The sequence below is a fragment of the Morus notabilis genome, unplaced genomic scaffold (assembly GCF_000414095.1).
Source record: "Morus notabilis unplaced genomic scaffold, ASM41409v2 Scaffold345, whole genome shotgun sequence".
Classification (NCBI taxonomy): domain Eukaryota; kingdom Viridiplantae; phylum Streptophyta; class Magnoliopsida; order Rosales; family Moraceae; genus Morus; species Morus notabilis.
In genome coordinates, this window is record NW_010356869.1 from 50,272 (window position 1) to 70,963 (window position 20,692).

The 20,692-nt window shown below is 37.4% G+C and overlaps 1 protein-coding gene across 2 annotated transcripts in view; it reads left to right on the top strand.

Moving 5' to 3' along the window:
• The first annotated feature begins 2,761 nt into the window (after positions 1–2,761).
• Positions 2,762–20,692, top strand: part of LOC21395742 (protein SPIRRIG) — a 25,172-nt gene continuing 7,241 nt past the window's right edge. The window contains exons 1-15 of one of the 2 annotated variants that reach the window (XM_024162858.1): positions 2,762–3,589; positions 4,275–4,344; positions 4,427–4,512; positions 5,189–5,321; positions 5,422–5,478; positions 5,793–5,969; positions 6,120–6,311; positions 6,447–6,512; positions 13,936–14,050; positions 14,253–15,430; positions 15,624–16,323; positions 16,415–16,517; positions 16,642–17,757; positions 17,949–19,595; positions 20,431–20,692. The exon at positions 20,431–20,692 is cut by the window's right edge and continues 2,879 nt beyond it. In XM_024162858.1, the coding sequence (XP_024018626.1) occupies positions 3,390–3,589; positions 4,275–4,344; positions 4,427–4,512; positions 5,189–5,321; positions 5,422–5,478; positions 5,793–5,969; positions 6,120–6,311; positions 6,447–6,512; positions 13,936–14,050; positions 14,253–15,430; positions 15,624–16,323; positions 16,415–16,517; positions 16,642–17,757; positions 17,949–19,595; positions 20,431–20,692 (6,102 nt within the window). In that variant the 5' untranslated portion in view covers positions 2,762–3,389. The remainder of the gene's footprint in view (positions 3,590–4,274; positions 4,345–4,426; positions 4,513–5,188; positions 5,322–5,421; positions 5,479–5,792; positions 5,970–6,119; positions 6,312–6,446; positions 6,513–13,935; positions 14,051–14,252; positions 15,431–15,623; positions 16,324–16,414; positions 16,518–16,641; positions 17,758–17,948; positions 19,596–20,430) is intronic. The other variant, XM_024162861.1, reaches the window with a different exon arrangement.

Consider the following 20,692-nt stretch of genomic DNA (forward strand, 5'->3'; position numbering starts at 1 on the left):
AATCTTTCTCCCAAAACAGTTAACTCCTAATTTCAAAAAAAATTGTGCTTGTGATACGTACATGAGGATCAATTCGATACAAAAAGATATTAATTATGCTTATTAAATACTCACGTGAAAGATATCGTCTAAACTTTTAAATTTATTTTCAATTTGATCAATATTGTAATAATTTTAAAATTTAAGGGGTGAATTACCAAGAAAAAAAAGTTTAGAGACTAAATTGCCAAACTCACAAATTAAAGGGTGTCCATACAAAATAGCATATTTAAAAAATAATTAAAAAACGTCTTACGCATTCCATTATTCAATTTTAAATTAAAAAGTAGGAAACTTTTTGTCAAAACGTCTCTTATCACTATTCATCTCAAATCTTAATTAATACGCAAAGCCCATTATCGGCTGAAATTATTATGGAGTTAATTTGTCCAACCCAATGACAAATTATGTATGATTTGCATAGAAAGAAAAACAAAAGGTGACATATTTTTATTAAAACAACGGCCTCGTTCATTTCACCGATTTGAGTTTTTAATTTTAAGTTTTTACAGTAAAAAACTCTCAAAAAATGTCACATCTAACTTTTTTTCTACAATAGAAAGCTCACAGAAAATATCACATCTCAACTCGAATTGAAAACTCGAATCTGCGAAGTGAACGATGCCACATAAAATTTAAAATTATATGCAACAAACAGTTTTTGATATAAATTTAGTAGCTGAAAACAAATCACTTTAACGGTTTTTTATTATTTTATGTACTTACAAAAATTTCTGACTAATAAGTAATAAATAAAAATAAAAGGCGGTAAAAAAACAATTGTTATAGGACGGCCATCCTGGCCAATCTACCAACTTGTTTTTGCTCGTGAAGTTTAGGTGAAAAAGCACGAAAGAGACTTTGGATTATACCCTTTTAATTGACTTTTGGAGGGTTGAGGTGTCTTGGAAATTAATCTATTATTAAAGATTGTTCGCGTTATAAGGTGGTCTTCTTTTGACAGCTTCCAGATTACATTATCCACTTGTTCTTACCTACCCCTCCTATACTGTTATCATCTTCAGATGAAAGAAAACTCAAAGAAGGTATTGTACTTGTAAATTGACCGAATCTAGTAAAATCAGATTTTTGATGTTTTGATGTTTTGTTGTTGTTGTTTTTTATTTATTATTTTTTTACTTTTTATGCCACGCTAGCACAAGAGGATACATTTGGATTGCTTCAAATTAGTTCTCACGTCGGAATCCAGTTTACCTAATAAATAGTCCATTTTCACTGCTTTATTTGGGCATACATGTTATATATATATATCGAGGTATTAGTTGTAGCTTGATGTATTTATGCAAAGAATTAAGATCCCGTTCATTTCACCAATTCGAGTTTAGAATTTGAATTTTACTACAGTCAAAAGCTTTATGAAACAGTCACATCTATTTTTTTTTGCTACAGTAAAAATATCTCACATAAAGTCATATCTTAATTCGAATTAAAAACTCGAATAAGCGAACTAAACGGTCCCTAAAAGTGAGGTTGAAAGGTGATAAAAAAAACAATAATATCCAATATGGAATTGTTAAAATACGTGGTAGGATTAAATTAAAAAAAAAACGTAAAACAATTAGTACCATGTTATATAATAGGAAAAATGAAATTTTATAATAGGGTATGGCAAATTTCATATCCAACTGATAAATCAAATTTATCGGACTTTAATTATTAAAACGTTATTCTACGGATAAGGTATTTTTTCATGCATACTAAAACTTCTCTAACAAAAAAAAAAAAAGTTGTACGATATGTATGAACTTTGAGCGATATGTTGTCCTATATATTATGGATGTTATTATTACTTTTTATGATTTCTCTTCTCTTCAAGCCATTAACGCCAAATTGGAGAATATGTCACGGCGGTGCACTTCATTGATTTCATAATCATATTTCACGTGAAATGAAGCACGCTTCATCCACTCATCCAATTAAAATAATAGTTTTATTTTCTACACTTTATCACGACGATTATACCTCATTTTTCTTGCTAATTAGAGTTAATTAAATTAAAGACACTTCGCAGTTCAATCAAAGGAGGTTTTTAAGGATTTTCAACGAATACATTTATAGGCAGAGCATTAATTCCACGCATAGAACATTAATTCCACGCATTAATCGTTCCCACGGAAGTCTTAAATTTGTATTTGTATTTTTTATTTTTTTAATGAAAAAGAGCTTCTTAAGATTTTTTTATCAAGTGTCAAAAACAATCTCGTGAATTATAAAAAAAAAAAAAAAAGACTCTCGTGGAAAGCTATTCTGACATTTCTTTGTCATTAAGATAAGAAATAAGCAAAAGAAGGTTACATCACTAATTTAATTATCGTAAAACCAACATGAATAACAACAAACAATACGAATACTTATCAAACGAAGAAAATAATCAAAACCTCGTCAATCCATTCAATTCATCAATTCATAAAAGTCACGACACTCCAATCCGACATCCCTCTTGACAAATTTGCCTTTTAAAAGCTCCCTCTTTTTTTTTTTTACAATTTTTTTATTGTTATTATTAATTATTTATTATTTTATAGACCAAAGCGAGATAGAGCGAAGAGAGAGGTTATCACGTCTTACGCGTCAATCTCGATGTGCCACGTGGAGGCTTCTGGGACGTGGATCCCACGCTGACGTGGTCTGGAAAGGAGAAGCTATATAGAAAAAATATTTTTCTATTTCTTTTTTAAATTTTTTGAGCTTTATGATTTTAATTTGAGAAAGTAAAGACGATAGATAGAGAGCGAGGAACAAGGCGCGGAGAGGCCGTCCGAAAACAGGCGCAGGAAATAACGAGGGAGAGAATAGAGAGAAGAAAAAAAAAAAAAAAATTAAACAGCTTCTTCGTGTTCTTTTATTTCTGAACCGAAGTCCGCGTTGCCGTTTTCGTTAGCTCACCTCGATTTTAGGGCCGGCGAAAACATTTTCCCGGAAAATAGAAAAGAAGATCGAAAAATTTTCGGAGGAAAACAAGAAGAGGAAAAAAACCAAACACAGTCCAGAAGATAGAAAAAGACTAGAAAGAGAAGAAGAAGATACGAAAAACGGATCAGAAAGAGATAAATTATAACGAAGAAAGAAATTGATTTTGGTAGAGATCTTTCTGATCGCAATCGTCCGCTTGCATTTGGAGCTGCATTTTTCAGTTCGTAGGAATTGTTGATTGTTATTTGTTGATTTTTGCTATTATCAATCGTTTTTAGAATCGATTTTTGTGGAGAAAGGGGAAATCGATTTGAAGGTGGTGAAGCGAGATGCGATCCTTCTAGAAGAGTGTTCTAGGAGGGGTTCGGATCTGGTGGGAGAAGCAAATTGTGTGTGTCGGATGAGAGAGAAGTCGCATGTTTCAGCGATCGAGAGGGAAAACGATGAAATGGGTAACATTGCTTAAGGATATTAAAGAGAAGGTCGGTCTAACCCAGTCTCCTTCTTCGTCCTCTTCCACTGCTAGTGCTTCTTATTCTTCGCTGCCTCCCTCTTCTTTGGCTCGCGATAACAATGCTCTTTCAGCTCATCAAGGCTCCTTGTCTTCCCCTGAAAGGTCCACTTCCATTTTCTCCTTTTACTTTTTTCCATTTTTTTAGTTTATCATCGGGACTTACAGAAAAAAAGTTGAAATTTAAATCTGATTGAACTCGGCGGCTCTGAGTGATGCATTGATTATCTATTTTGTTCGATCAAACATGGGGTTTTTGTGGGGTTTAGGCATAAAAGGTGAATTTTGTGCTTAAGTGGTTTTTAAAGGGCTTTGTTATTGCTTAAGTTGACGTTTGTCCGTACCCACAAGGTGCTTAGTGACTAGTCATTTTAGGGAATTTTAAGTGAAGGATCACGAGACCGGTTGGAAATGCATTGCAATCCTAAGTAGTGAGAGCTAAGTATTATGCCGTTGATATCTTAATTCTGAAATGCATTTTTATAATTTGATGAAGTATACAAATGCTCTTGCGTTGGTGAATTGATACTGAACATTATTTTTCGTGAAAATAATTATTTTTCCTTTATGGGAAAATGCTTTTCCGTTGTACTGTGCCAAGTTCTTATTTATAGCTCAAGGTTAGCAATGAGTGTTTTGGTAAGGATTATGATGCTAACGATTTTAAGAGTATTTGGAAATGAGACAATGGTGTAGCGTAATGCATTCGATTGAACATGGTCTCTCTCTCTCTCCATTGGGAATATTATCTTGTGGTAGTTACCTTTATTTTCTGTTTCCCATCAAGCAGAGACAAACATGAACTGGAATTGGATTTCAAGAGATTTTGGGAAGAGTTTCGGTCATCTAGCTCTGAAAAGGTTTTGATTTGATCATTTAGTTCCTTTGTTATTCATTTGGAAACCCCTATTTGTGCTAATGGTATTTTCGTGATATGTGCAGGAGAAAGAAACGGCCTTGAATCTTACTGTAGATGCTTTTTGTAGATTAGTGAAGCAGCATGCTAATGTAGCCCAATTAGTGACCTTGTATGGACACTTCAATCTCATTATCTGTTTTTCTGCATTTATTCTATTCTCATCATCTACGTTTTTTGTTATACAAAAACATTGCTGCTGTTGGCTTTTCATGGTATTAGAAACTATTGTAGTTCATTTTTTCTTTCCCGTTTAGAATTTATTTCGTTTTTGGTTTTTCACAGACAAGTGCATGTATCCTTGTTTGTGTGTACACGGTTAGTTTTCTGGTTCCATAATTATAGTAACGGTTATTTTCCAGCATAAACCACCAAAATTTTGTTGATCAAGCTAGAAAATATTGTATTTTACTTTAGAGTGTAGACCATTTTCGTGCAATTTACTTGTATTGCATTCAACCTTTATGCGCTTGGTTGGAAATATAAATTTGATTTCAACAATGGGTTGAGCAATATAGACTACATTTATATAATCCTTTATTTTTTTTTGGTCATAGTACTAGGAAATGGAATCCTAAAATGGCACCTTATATCTCTGCAAAGCAGTTTTCTCATTTTGCGCTGTCCTGACAATGAAAATGGTTTTTATATAAAATATCTAAGTTTACCTTAAATTATAATATTTGGTTGTTAATTGTTATTCTGCCGTTATATTCTTTTGTTTTTAATTGCAATCAAACTGTATATGAAAATATCAATTAATATCACAAAGTTTTGGTTAATCTCAGGTTAGTTGAAACACATATATTCTCATTTGTCGTGGGAAGAGCCTTTGTAACGGATATCGAGAAGTTGAAAATTGGCAGCAAAACAAGAACTTTGGACGTTGTGAAAGTGCTAAATTTTTTTTCAGAAGTCAAGGTTTGCATGTTAAATATGTCTGTGTGAATGGTTTCATTGTTTCCTTCCCAAAGTTTTGTTGCTCAAAGTATTCCTTGCATGCTGCCATTCTTTGGTGCAGGATAACATCAGTCCCGGGGCAAATTTGTTAAGTGCAGTAGAAGTCCTAGTATCTGGGGTAAATTTTCTTAATCTTCAGTGGACTGGAAATCCACGACTGCATCTGATAGAATCTTATCCTTTGCTCGGATGCTGGAGTCTATCTCTCAATGGTTCCCTTTATATTGATTGGAATGAGCTACAGGCATTCTTTAGTTGCCAATGAAGTTGCTGCATGAAATACGTTGGCTTTGCCATCGCAAATTGTCCAGCCAAAATTATTTGATAGTATTTGAAATATAAAGATGCTTGTTACTGGTATTTTTTTAATCATTTCCATTGACCATTTTTCATTGTTCTGCCTAATTTATTCTTTTTTTTTGCTGCTTGCAGCCAATTGATAAACAATCTCTCCTTGACTCGGGAATTTTCTGCTGTCTTATTCACATTTTCTATGCCCTTTTGGATCCCGATGAAGCCGTTCAAAGGCAAAAGGCTACTGATTATGAAGACCTGACATTATCTGAGAAAGATTGGGATGGTGATGTTGCCCAAGTCCGCCGGCTTGAGGTAGCTTTTTCTATGTGAATCATAGTCTTATTATGTTTTACACACACAAGCATGTGTGTGTATTCGAAAATGTGACTTGCTGTTTGTTCCTTTTTATTGGTCGTGTTACATGAATTCATTACCTATCTACACCTCTTTTATCTTTTTCAGGTAGAAGGTAGTCTTGTGCACATAATGAAAGCATTGGCAAGCCATCCTTCAGCAGCACAAAGTTTGACAGAAGATGATTCCCTTCAGTTGCTCTTTCAAATGGTTGCAAATGGGTCTTCGATTATATTATCTAGGTACAAGGAAGGCCTTGTTCCGTTACACAGCATACAGCTTCATAGGCATGCTATGCAGGTAAATTTCCATTAAATTTTGCGGTACAAGAGCTCAATAACATTTGGCAATGTGACCAGAAGTCGAGTTCTTATTGATTTTTCTTAACCTGGTAATTAGAGTTTGACTTTCATCACCTATTGCCTATTGTTCCAGATACTTGGTCTTCTTTTGGTCAACGACAATGGAAGTACAGCAAAATATATTCGCAAGCATCATCTGGTATGTTGATATGTAAATGTCTTTTTTCCCATCTATGCATATAGGGTGTAAAGAAAAATTTTCTCAGGACCTTGATTTGTTTATTTATTTTTCTAATATTCTTTCTTTCTCCAAGCATGGTGGATTTGGAAAAGTGACACAGGTTGGAATTTTTTTCCCCTTTGTGCTGTACAATCTTTTAACTAAGGGCTAGTTTGGTAATGCTGTAGATTTTAAAAAAAAAATTGCTGTTAGCTGTGCTGAAAGAAGAAGCAGCTGTAACATAAAGCAGTTGGGTGTTTGGTAACTGTAATCTTAAAACTGATGTTAGTTCCAAAAATAGGATCATGGTGTTTAAAAAATTATGGAGCTAAATTGTTGTATGTGTTTTAAATGATCAAAATTGATATTATAGGAAAGGTTTGATATATATATATATATATATGGACATTATATATTTTATTTTTTGCTCAAACATATGGACATATTATATGTATTAATATGGACATATTTTATTTTTTGCTGAAACATATGGACATATTATATGTATTAATATGGACATATTTTATTTTATAATTATCATGTGAGAAGTTTTGGCCACATTTTAAATAGAAGTCTGAAGTTTGTGCGTTTTTAAGAAGAAAAGGATATATGAAAAAAAATGTAAAAAAAAATGGATGAATACGAGGAGTATATTACCTTTTTCATTTCAAAATATATATAAACACATAGAGAGGGAGTAATACTTATGTCAGGGTACTTTGGGAATTATAAAATAAAATGGATGGTCTTTTGGTATTTAAAAATGTTCATTAAAGAGAGGGAGACTGATTCCAGCATAAGCCAAAAGCTGAAGTTGCATTTCTCTATGTTCTGATTTCTGCAATGTGCGGAGCTGAACGCCTTCCATAAGCGCTTTTTTATTGTCTTACCAAACACAAAAGAAGGCAAAACTTGTTTGAAAAGCGCTTTTAGTTGGTCTAGAATCATTACCAAACGGGGCCTAAATCTAAACCATGGCATTTCCTAATTTCATTTTTGTTTGTGCATTTATCAAAAATACTGAAGCAGAATAGAATTGGAATATTCTGATGATTCATTAGAAACAATTAGGTACATATATATACACAAGGATCCGTTGAGATTGATCCTGATTTCTAGGAGCTAAAAATTTGATACTAACAGAAAATCCCTTCCAGCTATATACAATAGAATAATATCTTCTAGTAACTATAGATCCACAAATCAGGAAACTAACTAATGTCCTATACGGCTAGTTTGAATTCCTACACTCCCCCTCAAACTAGATGGTATATACTCATTAAGCCAAGTTTAGAACTTAGCTCAATAAAGTTTGGACGAAAGAGTGCCTTTGTGAGGATGTCCGCTGCTTGATGCCTAGATGGTACATGTTTTAGTGATACAACATTGCTCTCTATCTTCTCGCTGATGAAGTGTCTGTCGATCTCAACATGCTTCGTTCGATCATGATGGATAGGATTTTTGGCAATAGCTATAGCTGATTGGTTGTCGCACATCATATCCCTAGGACCTGAAATGCCAACTTTAAGTTCATCTAGCAGCCGTTTTAACCAGATTCCTTCACAAATACCTTGAGCCAAGGCTCGAAATTCTGCCTCAGCACTACTGCGTGCCACCACCTGCTGTTTCTTACTTCGCCATGTCACCGGATTTCCCCATACATAGGAGCAATACCCTGAGGTTGATTTTCGGTCACTGGGGGATCCAGCCCAATCTGCATCCGTGTAAACCTCTAGGGAGTGATTAAGGGTCTTTTTGAACATGAGTCCCTTTCCGGGATCCCTTTTGAGGTATCTAAGAATCCGGTCTACTGCCTCCATGTGTGTGACCGAAGGATTGCTTAGGAACTGACTAACACGGCTCACCGCAAAGCTTATATCTGGACGTGTATGAGTCAAGTAGATCAACTTGCCGACTAGGCGTTGATATTGTCCTTTATCTACCGCCATCTCTTCAGTTAGAGGCATCAACTTCGTGTTAGGATCCATCGGAGTGTCCACCGGCCTACACCCACTCATACCAGTTTCCTTTAAGAGGTCCAATACATACTTTCGCTGGGAAACTGAAATTCCAGCCTTTGACCTAGCCACTTCCATTCCCAAAAAATACCTTAGATGACCCAAGTCCTTGATTTCAAACTCTTTGGACAACAGAAGCTTAAGTCTCCTTATTTCCTCTTCATGATTTCCAGTTAGAACTATATCATCCACATACACTATTAGCACAGTAATCTTACCATTGGTGAAGTGTTTGAAGAATAGAGTGTGATCGGCTTGTGACTGTAAGTAGCCATCTTGTTTTAGTACCCTCGTGAATTTGTCGAACCATGCTCGAGGTGATTGCTTGATCCCGTATAGTGACTTTCGTAGCCTACAAACTCTGCCTTGCATATGATCGGTTTCGAACCCAGGAGGTATATCCATATATACTTCTTCGACTAAGTCACCATTCAAAAAGGCATTCTTCACATCAAGTTGGATTAAGGGCCAATCTTGGTTCACGGCAATGGATAACAAAACTCGCACTGTATTGAGCTTGGCTACAGGCGCAAATGTCTCTTGATAGTCAATTCCGTACGATTGAGTGTAGCCCTTGGCTACCAAACGGGCTTTGAATCGTTCAATGCTTCCATAAGCTTTTTGCTTCACTGAGAAAATCCACTTGCACCCAACTGTTCGCTTCCCCGGTGGTAGAGTTGTTAGGGTCCATGCGCCGTTTTTTTCAGTAGCTTGAAATTCTTCTAGAGTGGCAGCTCTCCATTCTGGAACCTTTAATGCATCATGAACTGTTCCGGGAATCTGGATATTGTCTAGGGTAGTCACAAATGCCCTGAATCCTTGTGACAGTTTGGAGTATGTCATATAGTTGTGGATGGGATGTTGTGTACATGAGCAAACTCCCTTTCTCTGAGCAATCGGTAGGTCTAAGTCATATCCTGTCACTTTCTCAACACTATATTCTGTGTTAGATTCAGCCTTACCCTGCGTTATTTCTGGATTTCTTGAGCTTGGATTGGACGGCTGGCTTTGTTGATTTTGAACATGCTGTTGAAGTTGTTGTCTCCTAGTATAAACTCTTATTGCCTCATTAGGAAGAAGGAGATGTTTTGGGTACATTACTGACTCATGGGACCCGTGGGATGGTGACTCAATAGTGTTTGGAGAGCTTGGTGAAGTCTGTGGAGTAGAAGATTCAGGAGGGAGCGGGTTAGGTAAAGTAGGGGCAGAATTGCATGGAGTTGGACTTGTTACCGGGTTAATGAGAGAAGTCCAGTCCCAATTTTGTGATTCATGTGTGTTTGTCTCCCTCTGAATTACAGAATTGGGATAGAAAGGCTTATCTTCAAAGAATGTGATATCCATGGTATGATAGACCTTTTTGGTGATAGGTGAAAAACATTTATATCCCTTTTTGTTTGGTGAGTATCCAATGAAGATGCATTTGAGTGCTCTTTCATCCAGTTGGCCCCGGCTGTGAGGGTAGATATGAATAAATGTTGTGCATCCGAATATTCTAAGGGGAATTTGAGAGAGTAAATGTGAGTGTGGATAGGAGTCAAGAAAAGTGTTCACTGGCGATTTGAAATGGAGAATACGTGAGGGCATCCTATTGATGAGATAGGTGGCTGTAAGAACAGCCTCACCCCAGAATTTCTTAGGTACATTAGACTGGAAGAGTAATGAACGAGCAACTTCAAGCACATGACGATTTTTGCGTTCTGCCACACCATTCTGTTGGGGTGTGTCCACACATGAGCTTTGATGAACAATGCCATATGATTGGAGATAAGGACTAAGAACGGAGTTGAAAAAGTCACGGGCATTGTCAGTTTTGAGGACTTGAATGGTGGCCTGAAATTGAGTGCGAATCATGACATGAAAATTTTTGAAGATTTGGCTGGTTTCAGATTTATCTTTCATGAGGAAAGTCCAGCTTAACCGGGTATGATCATCAACTAGCAATAGGAACCACCGAGCTCCAGAAATATTGGGAATTCTGGTCGGTCCCCAGATATCCCCATGGATAAGTGAAAATGGGTGAGTTGGTGTGTGGTCGTGGGATATATGTACTTCGGGTGTGCTTTGATAGTTGGCAAACATCACATTGAAATAACTTGGCATCTTTATTAATGAACAATGATGAAAATAGGCGTTTCAAATACAAGAAATTTGGATGACCTAGACGGTAGTGCCACAACATTATTGCACTGTTTTTATTGGACTGACTTATTGACTCATGACTCTGAATGGACCAACACTAAGGTTTGACCCTATTCTTATTATGACTCTGATCTGGGGCAGAAGAGGTGTCTACTTTGAGGAGATATAAGCCTGCACAAAGTTCAGCATTGCCAATCGTCTTCTCCGAACCCAAGTCCTGAAAAACACAAGATTTGGCAAAAAATTTAGTCTCACAGTTAAGATCCCGGTTTAGTTTGCTGACAGAGAGTAGGTTACAATCAAGGTCAGGTACAAATAACACTGAATGTAGAGTAATATTGCTCGAGAGATATATGGTTCCCATTCCACCAACTCTCGAGCGTGAACCATTGGCAATACGCACTGTCTGATAACCCGGACATGGAGTATAAGTTGAGAAAAGTGATCTATCACCTGTCATGTGATCTGATGTGCCTGAATCTACTATCCAAGAGGTTGAGGGTGACTAGGCAACATGAAGGGCCTAATTTCCACTATTGTTCACAGACCCGCTCCCTGCGCTTGTTGCCACCGAGCCGGCTGACAGGTTTGCTTTGCTGATCAGGTGCTGAAGAAGTTCCAGCTGGTCCTTTGTGAAGGAGACTTGGTTCTGGATTTTAGTTCCTTCTATTGAGACTGTATTTCCCCGACTCTCACGGTCACCAGTAGCCCTATTTGGCTTCCAGTCTGGTGGCTTTCCATGTAACTTCCATCAGGTTTCTTTAACATGGCCGGTCTTCTTACAATGGTCGCACCAGGGGCGTCCCCTCCGTGGCCGATTGTCGCCAGGAGTCTGAGATGTCCTGCGAGCAGCACAGGCGGCTGGTTCAACCATGGACGGGTGGTCTCTGGGAGCGGCAAGGGCTGAGCCATCATTGGAAGTGGGTGTGTTCGAATGTCCCATCATGACTCGTTTGCGGCTTTCCTCTCGACGTACCTCGAAAAAGGCTTCCCGGAGACTAGGCAAGGGCTTGTTTCCGAGTATTCGACCTCGCACATCATCAAGAGACTTATCAAGACCCGTTAGGAATTTGAAGATGCGTTTTGTCTCTACTATTCGCTTGAAATAGGTTCGGTCATCAGGGCACTTCCATTCATGAGATTCAAAGAGGTCCAATTGTTGCCAATACCTCGTTAGAGTGGTGAAGAAGGTGGTGACTGTATTTTCTCCTTGTCGCAGGTCATGTAGGATACTCTCCACATGGAAGAGTTCTGCAGTGTTTTCACTGCTGGAGAATGTATCACGAGCTGCGTCCCATATTTCTTGGGCTGAAGTGTAAAGGAGGAAGTTTTCTCCTATTTCAGTAGTCATTGAACTAATTAACCAAGACATAACTAGATTGTTTTCTGCCCTCCAAGTTTTGAATTTAGAGTCACTAGAATCTGGTTGGACAGCCACACCTGTAAGATAATCATCACGGCCTCGTCCACTGATAAACATCATCATGGAGTGAGACCATTGGAGATAGTTGTGGCCATTGAGTTTGTGGTTAATGATAGGGGTCATACTGTTTTCGGGAGTGATATGAGGATTGATAAGAGTATTGAAAGATGAAGTGGTAGATGAAGATGAGTCCCTGGAAGTCTGCTCAGAGTCGGCCATGGTGGACGAGATTTCCGAGAGAGAAAGAGAGTAGGGGCTCGATTTTCACAGAGGTGAAAAATATGGGAACAGAGGGAGGTCTAGGGCCGGCGGTCAGAGAGATGAACAAGGTCTAGGGCCAGCGGCCAGAGAGATGGAAACTAGGGTTCAGAAACCTGTGGCTCTGATACCATGAAGCAGAATAGAATTGGAATATTCTGATGATTCATTAGAAACAATTAGGTACATATATATACACAAGGATCTGTTGAGATTGATCCTGATTTCTAGGAGCTAAAAATCTGATACTAACAGAAAATCCCTTCTAGCTATATACAATAGAATAATATCCATTTATCAAAAATACTGAAGCAGAATAGAATTGGAATATTCTGATGATTCATTAGAAACAATTAGGTACATATATATACACAAGGATCTGTTGAGATTGATCCTGATTTCTAGGAGCTAAAAATCTGATACTAACAGAAAATCCCTTCTAGCTATATACAATAGAATAATATCCATTTATCAAAAATACTGAAGCAGAATAGAATTGGAATATTCTGATGATTCATTAGAAACAATTAGGTACATATATATACACAAGGATCTGTTGAGATTGATCCTGATTTCTAGGAGCTAAAAATCTGATACTAACAGAAAATCCCTTCTAGCTATATACAATAGAATAATATCTTCTAGTAACTATAGGTCCACAAAATCAAGAAACTAACTAATGTCCTATACGGCTAGTTTGAATTCCTACAAATACAAATACAAGTAATTCGGCAAAAACATATTTCCTTTCCAAATTTGTTTCTCTATTGTTTTTAAAATAAAAACCCTGTTCTTTGTGAACCTGCAAATTTCTTTGTTAAGGCCAAAAGTTCAGTGTTTTTTCCGTTCGTACTAAAAGGTGTGAAATTCTTCTTTATTTGCCCATATAGAATCTATGATCACTTTAGGTAAGTAAGCGAGGGCATATTCTTTTATAAGAACTAAATATGATGGGAAATGATAAATAGTTATTGCATGGTTGAACGTTTGTTAGATATGATATTGATTTGTTGATAATCTATTTTGATATTCAGTTAGTGGAAGCTCCTTGTGAATCTTTCTTAGTTTAACTTTTATAAAATGTCAATGAGTAGAAACTAGTCATGAATCTTTCTTTATTGCACTTTGATAAAGTAGCGGTGGGAGCTGTTTTTGTATACTCTTTTCTGTTTGGCTTATCCATTAGTTATTGGACAACATAATTCATGATATACAAGCTTCAAAAGAGGAAAATTTCGCAAGTAGGAAAGGCATTACAAAATCTAGGTTTTTTACTTCAAGACGAGAGAAAGGAGAGCTATTTGAGATGAGGCTGTGGGCTGCCCTTGCATCAAAATTGTATTGCACTATATGTTACCTATTATTTCTGTCTTAGTTATATCCTACACTGGCTATTTTAGGTACTTGGCATGTTAGGATGGCAATTCAAGGGTTGATTTTAACCAGTGCTTTCTCCAATTTGTTTTTTGTACTAGAATTTTTCTTGTCCGTTTGGTGTGTATTGCTTTGTTGCTTCTTTGTTTAATAAATTACCAGTTCTTGCTATTCTTTGTCCGTGCAGATAAAAGTTCTATTATTGGCTATTAAAGACTTCAATCCTGCTTTTGGTGATTCTGCCTACACAGTGGGCATTGTGGACTTGTTACTGGAATGCGTTGAATTGTCATACAGGCCTGGTAATTTGTTCATCAGATTTCTTTGTTTTGCTTGTAAGAGGATTCTGTTCTCGGCAGCTTGGCTGAATGTTTATTTGCTATATGTTAATGCCTTTCTTTTCCTTTTTTTTAATTTTATTTTTCTCCTTAAAGGTGATGTTATTGCTTTTTTGTGTTGGTGTTTTTCTATTATTTTTTAATATTATGTATTTATTTTATGTAGAGGCTGGTGGTGTCAGGCTCAGGGAGGATATACACAATGCTCATGGGTATCAGTTCCTTGTTCAGTTCGCATTAACACTTCCCACGATGCCAAAAAGTCATGGCTTTCAGTCTTTTCATTCTGGATCTTCTTTGGCCCAAAATGGGTCTTCAGATGGTTCCCAGGCATCCAATGATGTAGACTCTCAGAAGCTCATGGAACCAGAGGATACCTCAGCCTACCAACTTACGCCCTCTCTGTCTAGGTTGCTTGATGTACTTGTTAATTTAGCTCAAACTGGCCCCACTGAATCTGCAGGATCTTCCGGAGGAAAAGGCTCTAAATCTTCTTCAAGGACCAGTGGGCATAGCAGAAACCGCACGTCATCTTCTGAACGTTTTGCTGAAGAAGTTTGGGGGAAGGGCAATACTAAAGTGAAAGACCTTGAAGCAGTACAGATGTTGCAGGACATTTTTCTGAAGGCACATAGTAGGGAATTGCAAGCAGAGGTTCTAAACAGGATGTTCAAAATATTCTCTAGTCATCTTGAAAACTACAAGTTGTGCCAGCAGTTACGAACTGTTCCACTTTTCATCCTAAATATGGATGGTTTTCCTCCATCTTTGCAAGAGATAATCTTAAAAATCCTTGAATATGCCGTTACTGTTGTGAATTGTGTTCCCGAGCAGGAGTTACTTTCACTTTGCTGCTTGCTGCAGCAGCCGATAACATCCGAATTAAAGCACACAATACTTTCTTTCTTTGTTAAACTCTTATCCTTTGACCAGCAGTACAAGAAAGTCCTGCGAGAAGTTGGTGTCTTGGAAGTTCTGCTAGATGACCTGAAACAGAACAAGTTCCTTTTGGGTTCAGACCAGCACAGTAATAATACGAATAACGTGGAGAAAAAAACCAGCTCAAGCAGCTTTAAGAAACATTTGGATGGTAAAGATGTAATTATTTCATCGCCTAAGCTGATGGAATCTGGCTCAGGGAAGTTTCTTATATTTGAAGTTGAGAGTACAATTGCTGTTGCTTGGGATTGTTTGATATCTTTATTAAAGAAAGCCGAAACCAATCAGTCATCTTTCCGTTCCGCTAATGGTGTTACAGCTGTTCTCCCTTTTCTTGTATCTGAAATACATCGTCCAGGGGTGCTCAGGGTACTGTCATGTTTGATCATTGAAGATGCTGCACAGGTTCGTGACTATCTGTTTCATAGTTGTACTGTTTGGTTTTTAATTATGCACTGATAGCCCTTCTATATAGTTTTAATTCATTTCTATTTCGTCAGAGTCCCACTGGTAATTCTGTTAAGTCTATTATAACTTACTGTTTCATAATAGTTTACTTTATTAACAAAATGACCATTGCATTTTTTGCTTTTCCCAGGCACATCCTGAAGAATTAGGTGCACTTGTTGAAATTCTGAAAAGTGGAATGGTTACTAGTGTTTCAGGATCTCAATACAGGCTTCAAAATGATGCTAAATGTGAGACAATGGGAGCCTTGTGGCGCATTTTGGTAGTTAATAACTCTGCTGAGAGAGTTTTTGGTGATGCCACTGGGTTTTCTCTTCTGCTTACCACACTCCATAGTTTCCAAAGTGATGGAGGGCCTGTAGATCAGACTTCTTTGGAGGTTTATATTAAAGTGTTCACATATTTATTACGCGTTGTGACTGCTGGAGTGTGTGATAATCCTATTAATAGGACAAAGGTGCACCAAATTGTATCATCTCAAACTTTTTATGATCTTCTATCCGAGTCTGGATTACTATGTGTGGAGTATGAGAAGCAGGTTATTCAGTTGTTGTTTGAATTAGCTCTTGAAATTGTGCTTCCACCATTCTTGGCTTCAGAGAATGGTACACCACCCGATGTGAATGATAATGAAGAGCCAAAGCTTCTTTTAGTAACTGCTTCAGGATCATTCCATCCTGACAAAGAACGAGTTTATAATGCTGCTGCTGTTAGAGTTCTTATTCGTTCGTTGTTGCTATTTACTCCGAAGGTGCAGTTAGAAGTACTGAACCTTATTGAAAAGCTTGCTCATGGTGGTCCCTTCAATCAGGAAAACCTGACCTCTATAGGTGCGAAATGGATAATATGTTAATAGATTTTTCCTACCACACTTCTAACAAGTAACAGGTGTTCTTATTTCTCCTTTTCTGATGTATTTAGGTTGTGTGGAACTTTTGTTGGAGATTATCCACCCCTTCCTTCTGGGTTCCTCTTCGTTACTGTCTCATGCTTTGAAGATTGTTGAAATTCTTGGGGCGTATAGGTAGAAACTGTCTTCTCTGGATAATTATTATTTTTTATTTAGTACTACTATTGTTTTTATTATCAGCTTTATTTAATCTGCATACATTTTTTGCTTATGATGTTGGAAATATACTTGGTGACAGGTTATCTGCCTCAGAACTTCGAATGCTTATTAGATATGTGTTGCAAATGAGGCTTATGACTTCAGGCAATATACTTGTTGACATGATGCAGAGGTTAATTTTTATGGAGGATATTGCCTCGGAAGATGTATCTTTGGCACCATTTATTGAGATGAATATGAGAAAAATTGGGCATGCTTCTATTCAGGTCTCTCTCGGTGAAAGATCATGGCCGCCAGCTGCTGGTTATTCATTTGTATGTTGGTTTCAGTTTAAAAACTTTTTGAAGTCACAGGCAAAAGAAACTGAATCTTCCAAATCTGGTCCTTCTAAGAGGCGGAATGGCTCTAGTGGGCAAAATCACGATCGGCATATTCTCCGGATATTTGCTGTTGGTGCAGCAAATGATGAAAACGCATTTTATGCCGAACTTTATCTCCAGGAGGATGGTGTTCTTACCCTTGCAACCAGTAACTCTTCCTCCTTATCATTTTCGGGATTAGATCTTGAGGAAGGCAGGTGGCATCACCTTGCAGTTGTTCACAGCAAACCAAATGCTCTTGCTGGGCTTTTCCAGGCCAGTGTTGCTTATGTGTACCTCAATGGAAAGCTGAGACACACAGGGAAATTGGGTTATTCTCCATCTCCCATAGGAAAACCTTTGCAGGTTACCATTGGCACTCCAGTTACTTGTTCGAGAGTCAGTGACTTGAGCTGGAAACTACGCTCTTGCTATCTTTTTGAGGAGGTTCTCACATATGGTTGTATTTGTTTCATGTACATTCTTGGTAGAGGGTACAGAGGGCTCTTCCAAGACACAGATCTTCTACGTTTTGTACCTAATCAGGCATGTGGTGGTGGTAGCATGGCTATCTTAGATTCATTAGATGCTGACTCCACCTTGGCTTTGAAGTCACAAAGGCTTGATTTAGCTAGCAAGCTAGGAGAGTCGAAGACAGATGGCAGTGGGATTGTCTGGGATTTGGAGAGACTTGGGAATCTGTCTTTACAGCTTTCTGGAAAGAAACTTATATTTGCATTTGATGGAACATGCACAGAACTTATTCGAGCATCAGGGGCTCTTTCCATGCTCAACCTAGTTGATCCAATGTCTGCTGCTGCTTCTCCTATTGGAGGTGTGTATCGAAATTCACAACCTTAAATCTAGATATAGGCAATTAACTTAATGTAAAGTGTAAAAGGGTTTGTCTACAAAAATTTTATACTCACTACTTCCTCTTTATCTTATTTATTGGCTTTTTTTTTTTTTTTTTTTTTTTTTTTTTTTTTTTTTTTTTAGTTGATCCAATGTCTGCTGCTGCTTCTCCTATACCACGTTTTGGACGTCTTCATGGGAATATTTACATCTGTAGGCAATGTGTGATTGGTGATACTCTATGCCCTGTTGGTGGGATGCCTGTTGTTCTTACTCTTGTTGAAGCTGCGGAGACTAGGGATATGCTGCACATGGCCCTTACGTTATTGGCTTGTGCTCTTCATCAGAATCCTCAGAATATACGTGACATGCAAACATATCGAGGATACCATTTGCTCTCTCTCTTTCTGCGTCGTAGAATGTCACTATTTGACATGCAGTGTCTTGAGATTTTTTTCCAGATAGCTGCATGTGAGGCTTCATTTTCTGAACCGAAGAAATCAAGATATACTCGAACTAATTTGTCACCTGCTACAACTATGCAGGAATCTAGTTTCGAGGATCTTCATTTGAAGTTTCGTGATGAAATTTCTTCCGTAGGATCTCATGGAGAAATGGATGATTTTTCTGCACAAAAGGATTCATTTAGTCACATCTCAGAGCTGGAAAGTGCTGAAATTTCATCTGAGACTTCAAATTGCATTGTGTTGTCAAATGCAGATATGGTTGAGCATGTCTTGCTGGATTGGACATTGTGGGTAACAGCACCTCTTTCAATCCAGATTGCTCTCCTGGGCTTTCTGGAGCATCTAGTGTCCATGCACTGGTATCGAAATCATAACCTTACAATTCTGCGAAGAATTAATCTTGTTCAACATTTACTTGTGACTCTGCAGCGGGGTGATGTTGAAGTTCCTGTATTGGAGAAACTGGTTGTATTGCTTGGGGTCATTCTTGAAGATGGTTTTCTGTCTTCTGAACTAGAACATGTTGTTAGGTTTGTCATTATGACATTTGATCCACCTGAACTGACATCCCGACGTCCAATCACACGTGAGTCAATGGGGAAGCATGTAATTGTGAGAAACATGCTGTTGGAGATGCTTATCGATCTACAAGTAACCATAAAATCTGAAGAGTTGATAGAGCAGTGGCATAAAAATGTTTCTTCCAAGTTGATTACTTATTTTCTTGACGAAGCTGTTCATCCTACAAGTATGAGATGGATCATGACTCTTCTTGGTATTTGTCTTACCTCTTCTCCTACATTTGCCCTAAAATTTCGAAGTAGTGGAGGTTATCAAGGTTTGGCTCGTGTTCTTCGAAGTTTCTATGATTCCCCTGATATATATTATATCTTGTTCTGCTTGATATTTGGAAAGCCCGTTTATCCTCGGCTACCGGAAGTTCGCATGCTAGACTTCCATGCCCTTATGCCAAGTCACGGAAGTAATGCAGAACTAAAGTTTGTCGAACTCTTGGAATCTGTGATTGCCATGGCAAAATCAACTTTCGATAGGTTGTCTATGCAGTCAATGCTTGCCCACCAAATGGGTAATCTTTCCCAGGTCAGTGCTGGCCTTGTGGCAGAGCTTGCTGAGGAAAATGCAGACATGACAGGAGAGCTTCAAGGGGAAGCTTTGATGCATAAGACATATGCTGCACGCCTAATGAGTGGGGAGGCATCAGCACCTGCTGCAGCCACATCGGTTTTGAGGTTTATGGTTGATCTTGCAAAAATGTGTCCTCCTTTCACTGCTGTATCCAGGCGGGCAGAATTTCTTGAAAGCTGCATTGACCTTTATTTTTCTTGTGTTAGGTTTGTGATTTGATCGGGAGAATATTGACTTGTGAATTTCAATTTATCTATATACAATATATAGAAGTGCGAATCGCACTTCCTGTTTCTGACCAAAACATTGGCGTTTTGGTCGAAAACAGCCCTCCCTCTCCTTTTTTTTTTTTTTCTTTTCTTTTTACCCTAAAACTTGGTTATTTTTTCTTTTTGGCCCTTTTTTGACCTTTTCTTTTGCATTTTTGCCCTGAAACTTTATTTTTTTCCCATTTTGGTTCCTACTTTATTTATTTACTTTTCTTTCTTTTCTTTTTTTTTTTTTTTTTTTTTTTTTTTTTTTTTTTTTTTTTTTTTTTTTCATTTTGGTTCCATTCGCCTTAAAAATTATTCATTTTTTCATTTCTGTATTTTTTTATCTTTTTTTTTGCTTCTTGCTCTAAAACTTTATTGTTTTTTTTTTGGTTCCTTTTTGGGATTTTATATTCAAATTTTATATGCTTTTATTTGTGTCTCATTTCCAAGACTTTATTTTGGAAAACGTTTTTGTGATGTGCATTTTCTGTCCTCTACGTCTTATTTAATTGCAACTATTATTTTTTAATATATTAATTCTATCTAATTTGTTTCTCTTGTGTTATTTTAAGATGCGCTTTTTCCCCTACTTTACTCTTATTAACATAATTTCTTTCATATGTGCCAGTGCTTAATATAATTTAACTCACGGATTATTCCCCACGTGCTATGCACGTGGACTTTAACTAGTTATTTTACAAAGTTGGTGTGATTCTTATCAGAACTGCACAGATGGAACAGTGATGTTTTTTCTGTTATATTGAACTGATTGCTCCGTGTCTTACAGGGCTTCCCATGCTGTGAAGATGGCAAAGGAGCTTTCTTTGAAGGCAGAAGAGAAGAACTGGAATGATTCTGATGATATGAGCAGTTCGCAAAATACATTTTCGAGCTTGCCTCATGAAAATGATCAATCTGTGAATAATTCTATCAGTGTTGGAAGCTTCCCTAAAGGACAGATAAGCACAAGTTCTGAAGATATGTCTATCCTCCAAAATAATATGATTGATGATGGAATAGAGGCCAAAGTTGATTCATCCCAGCAGGAA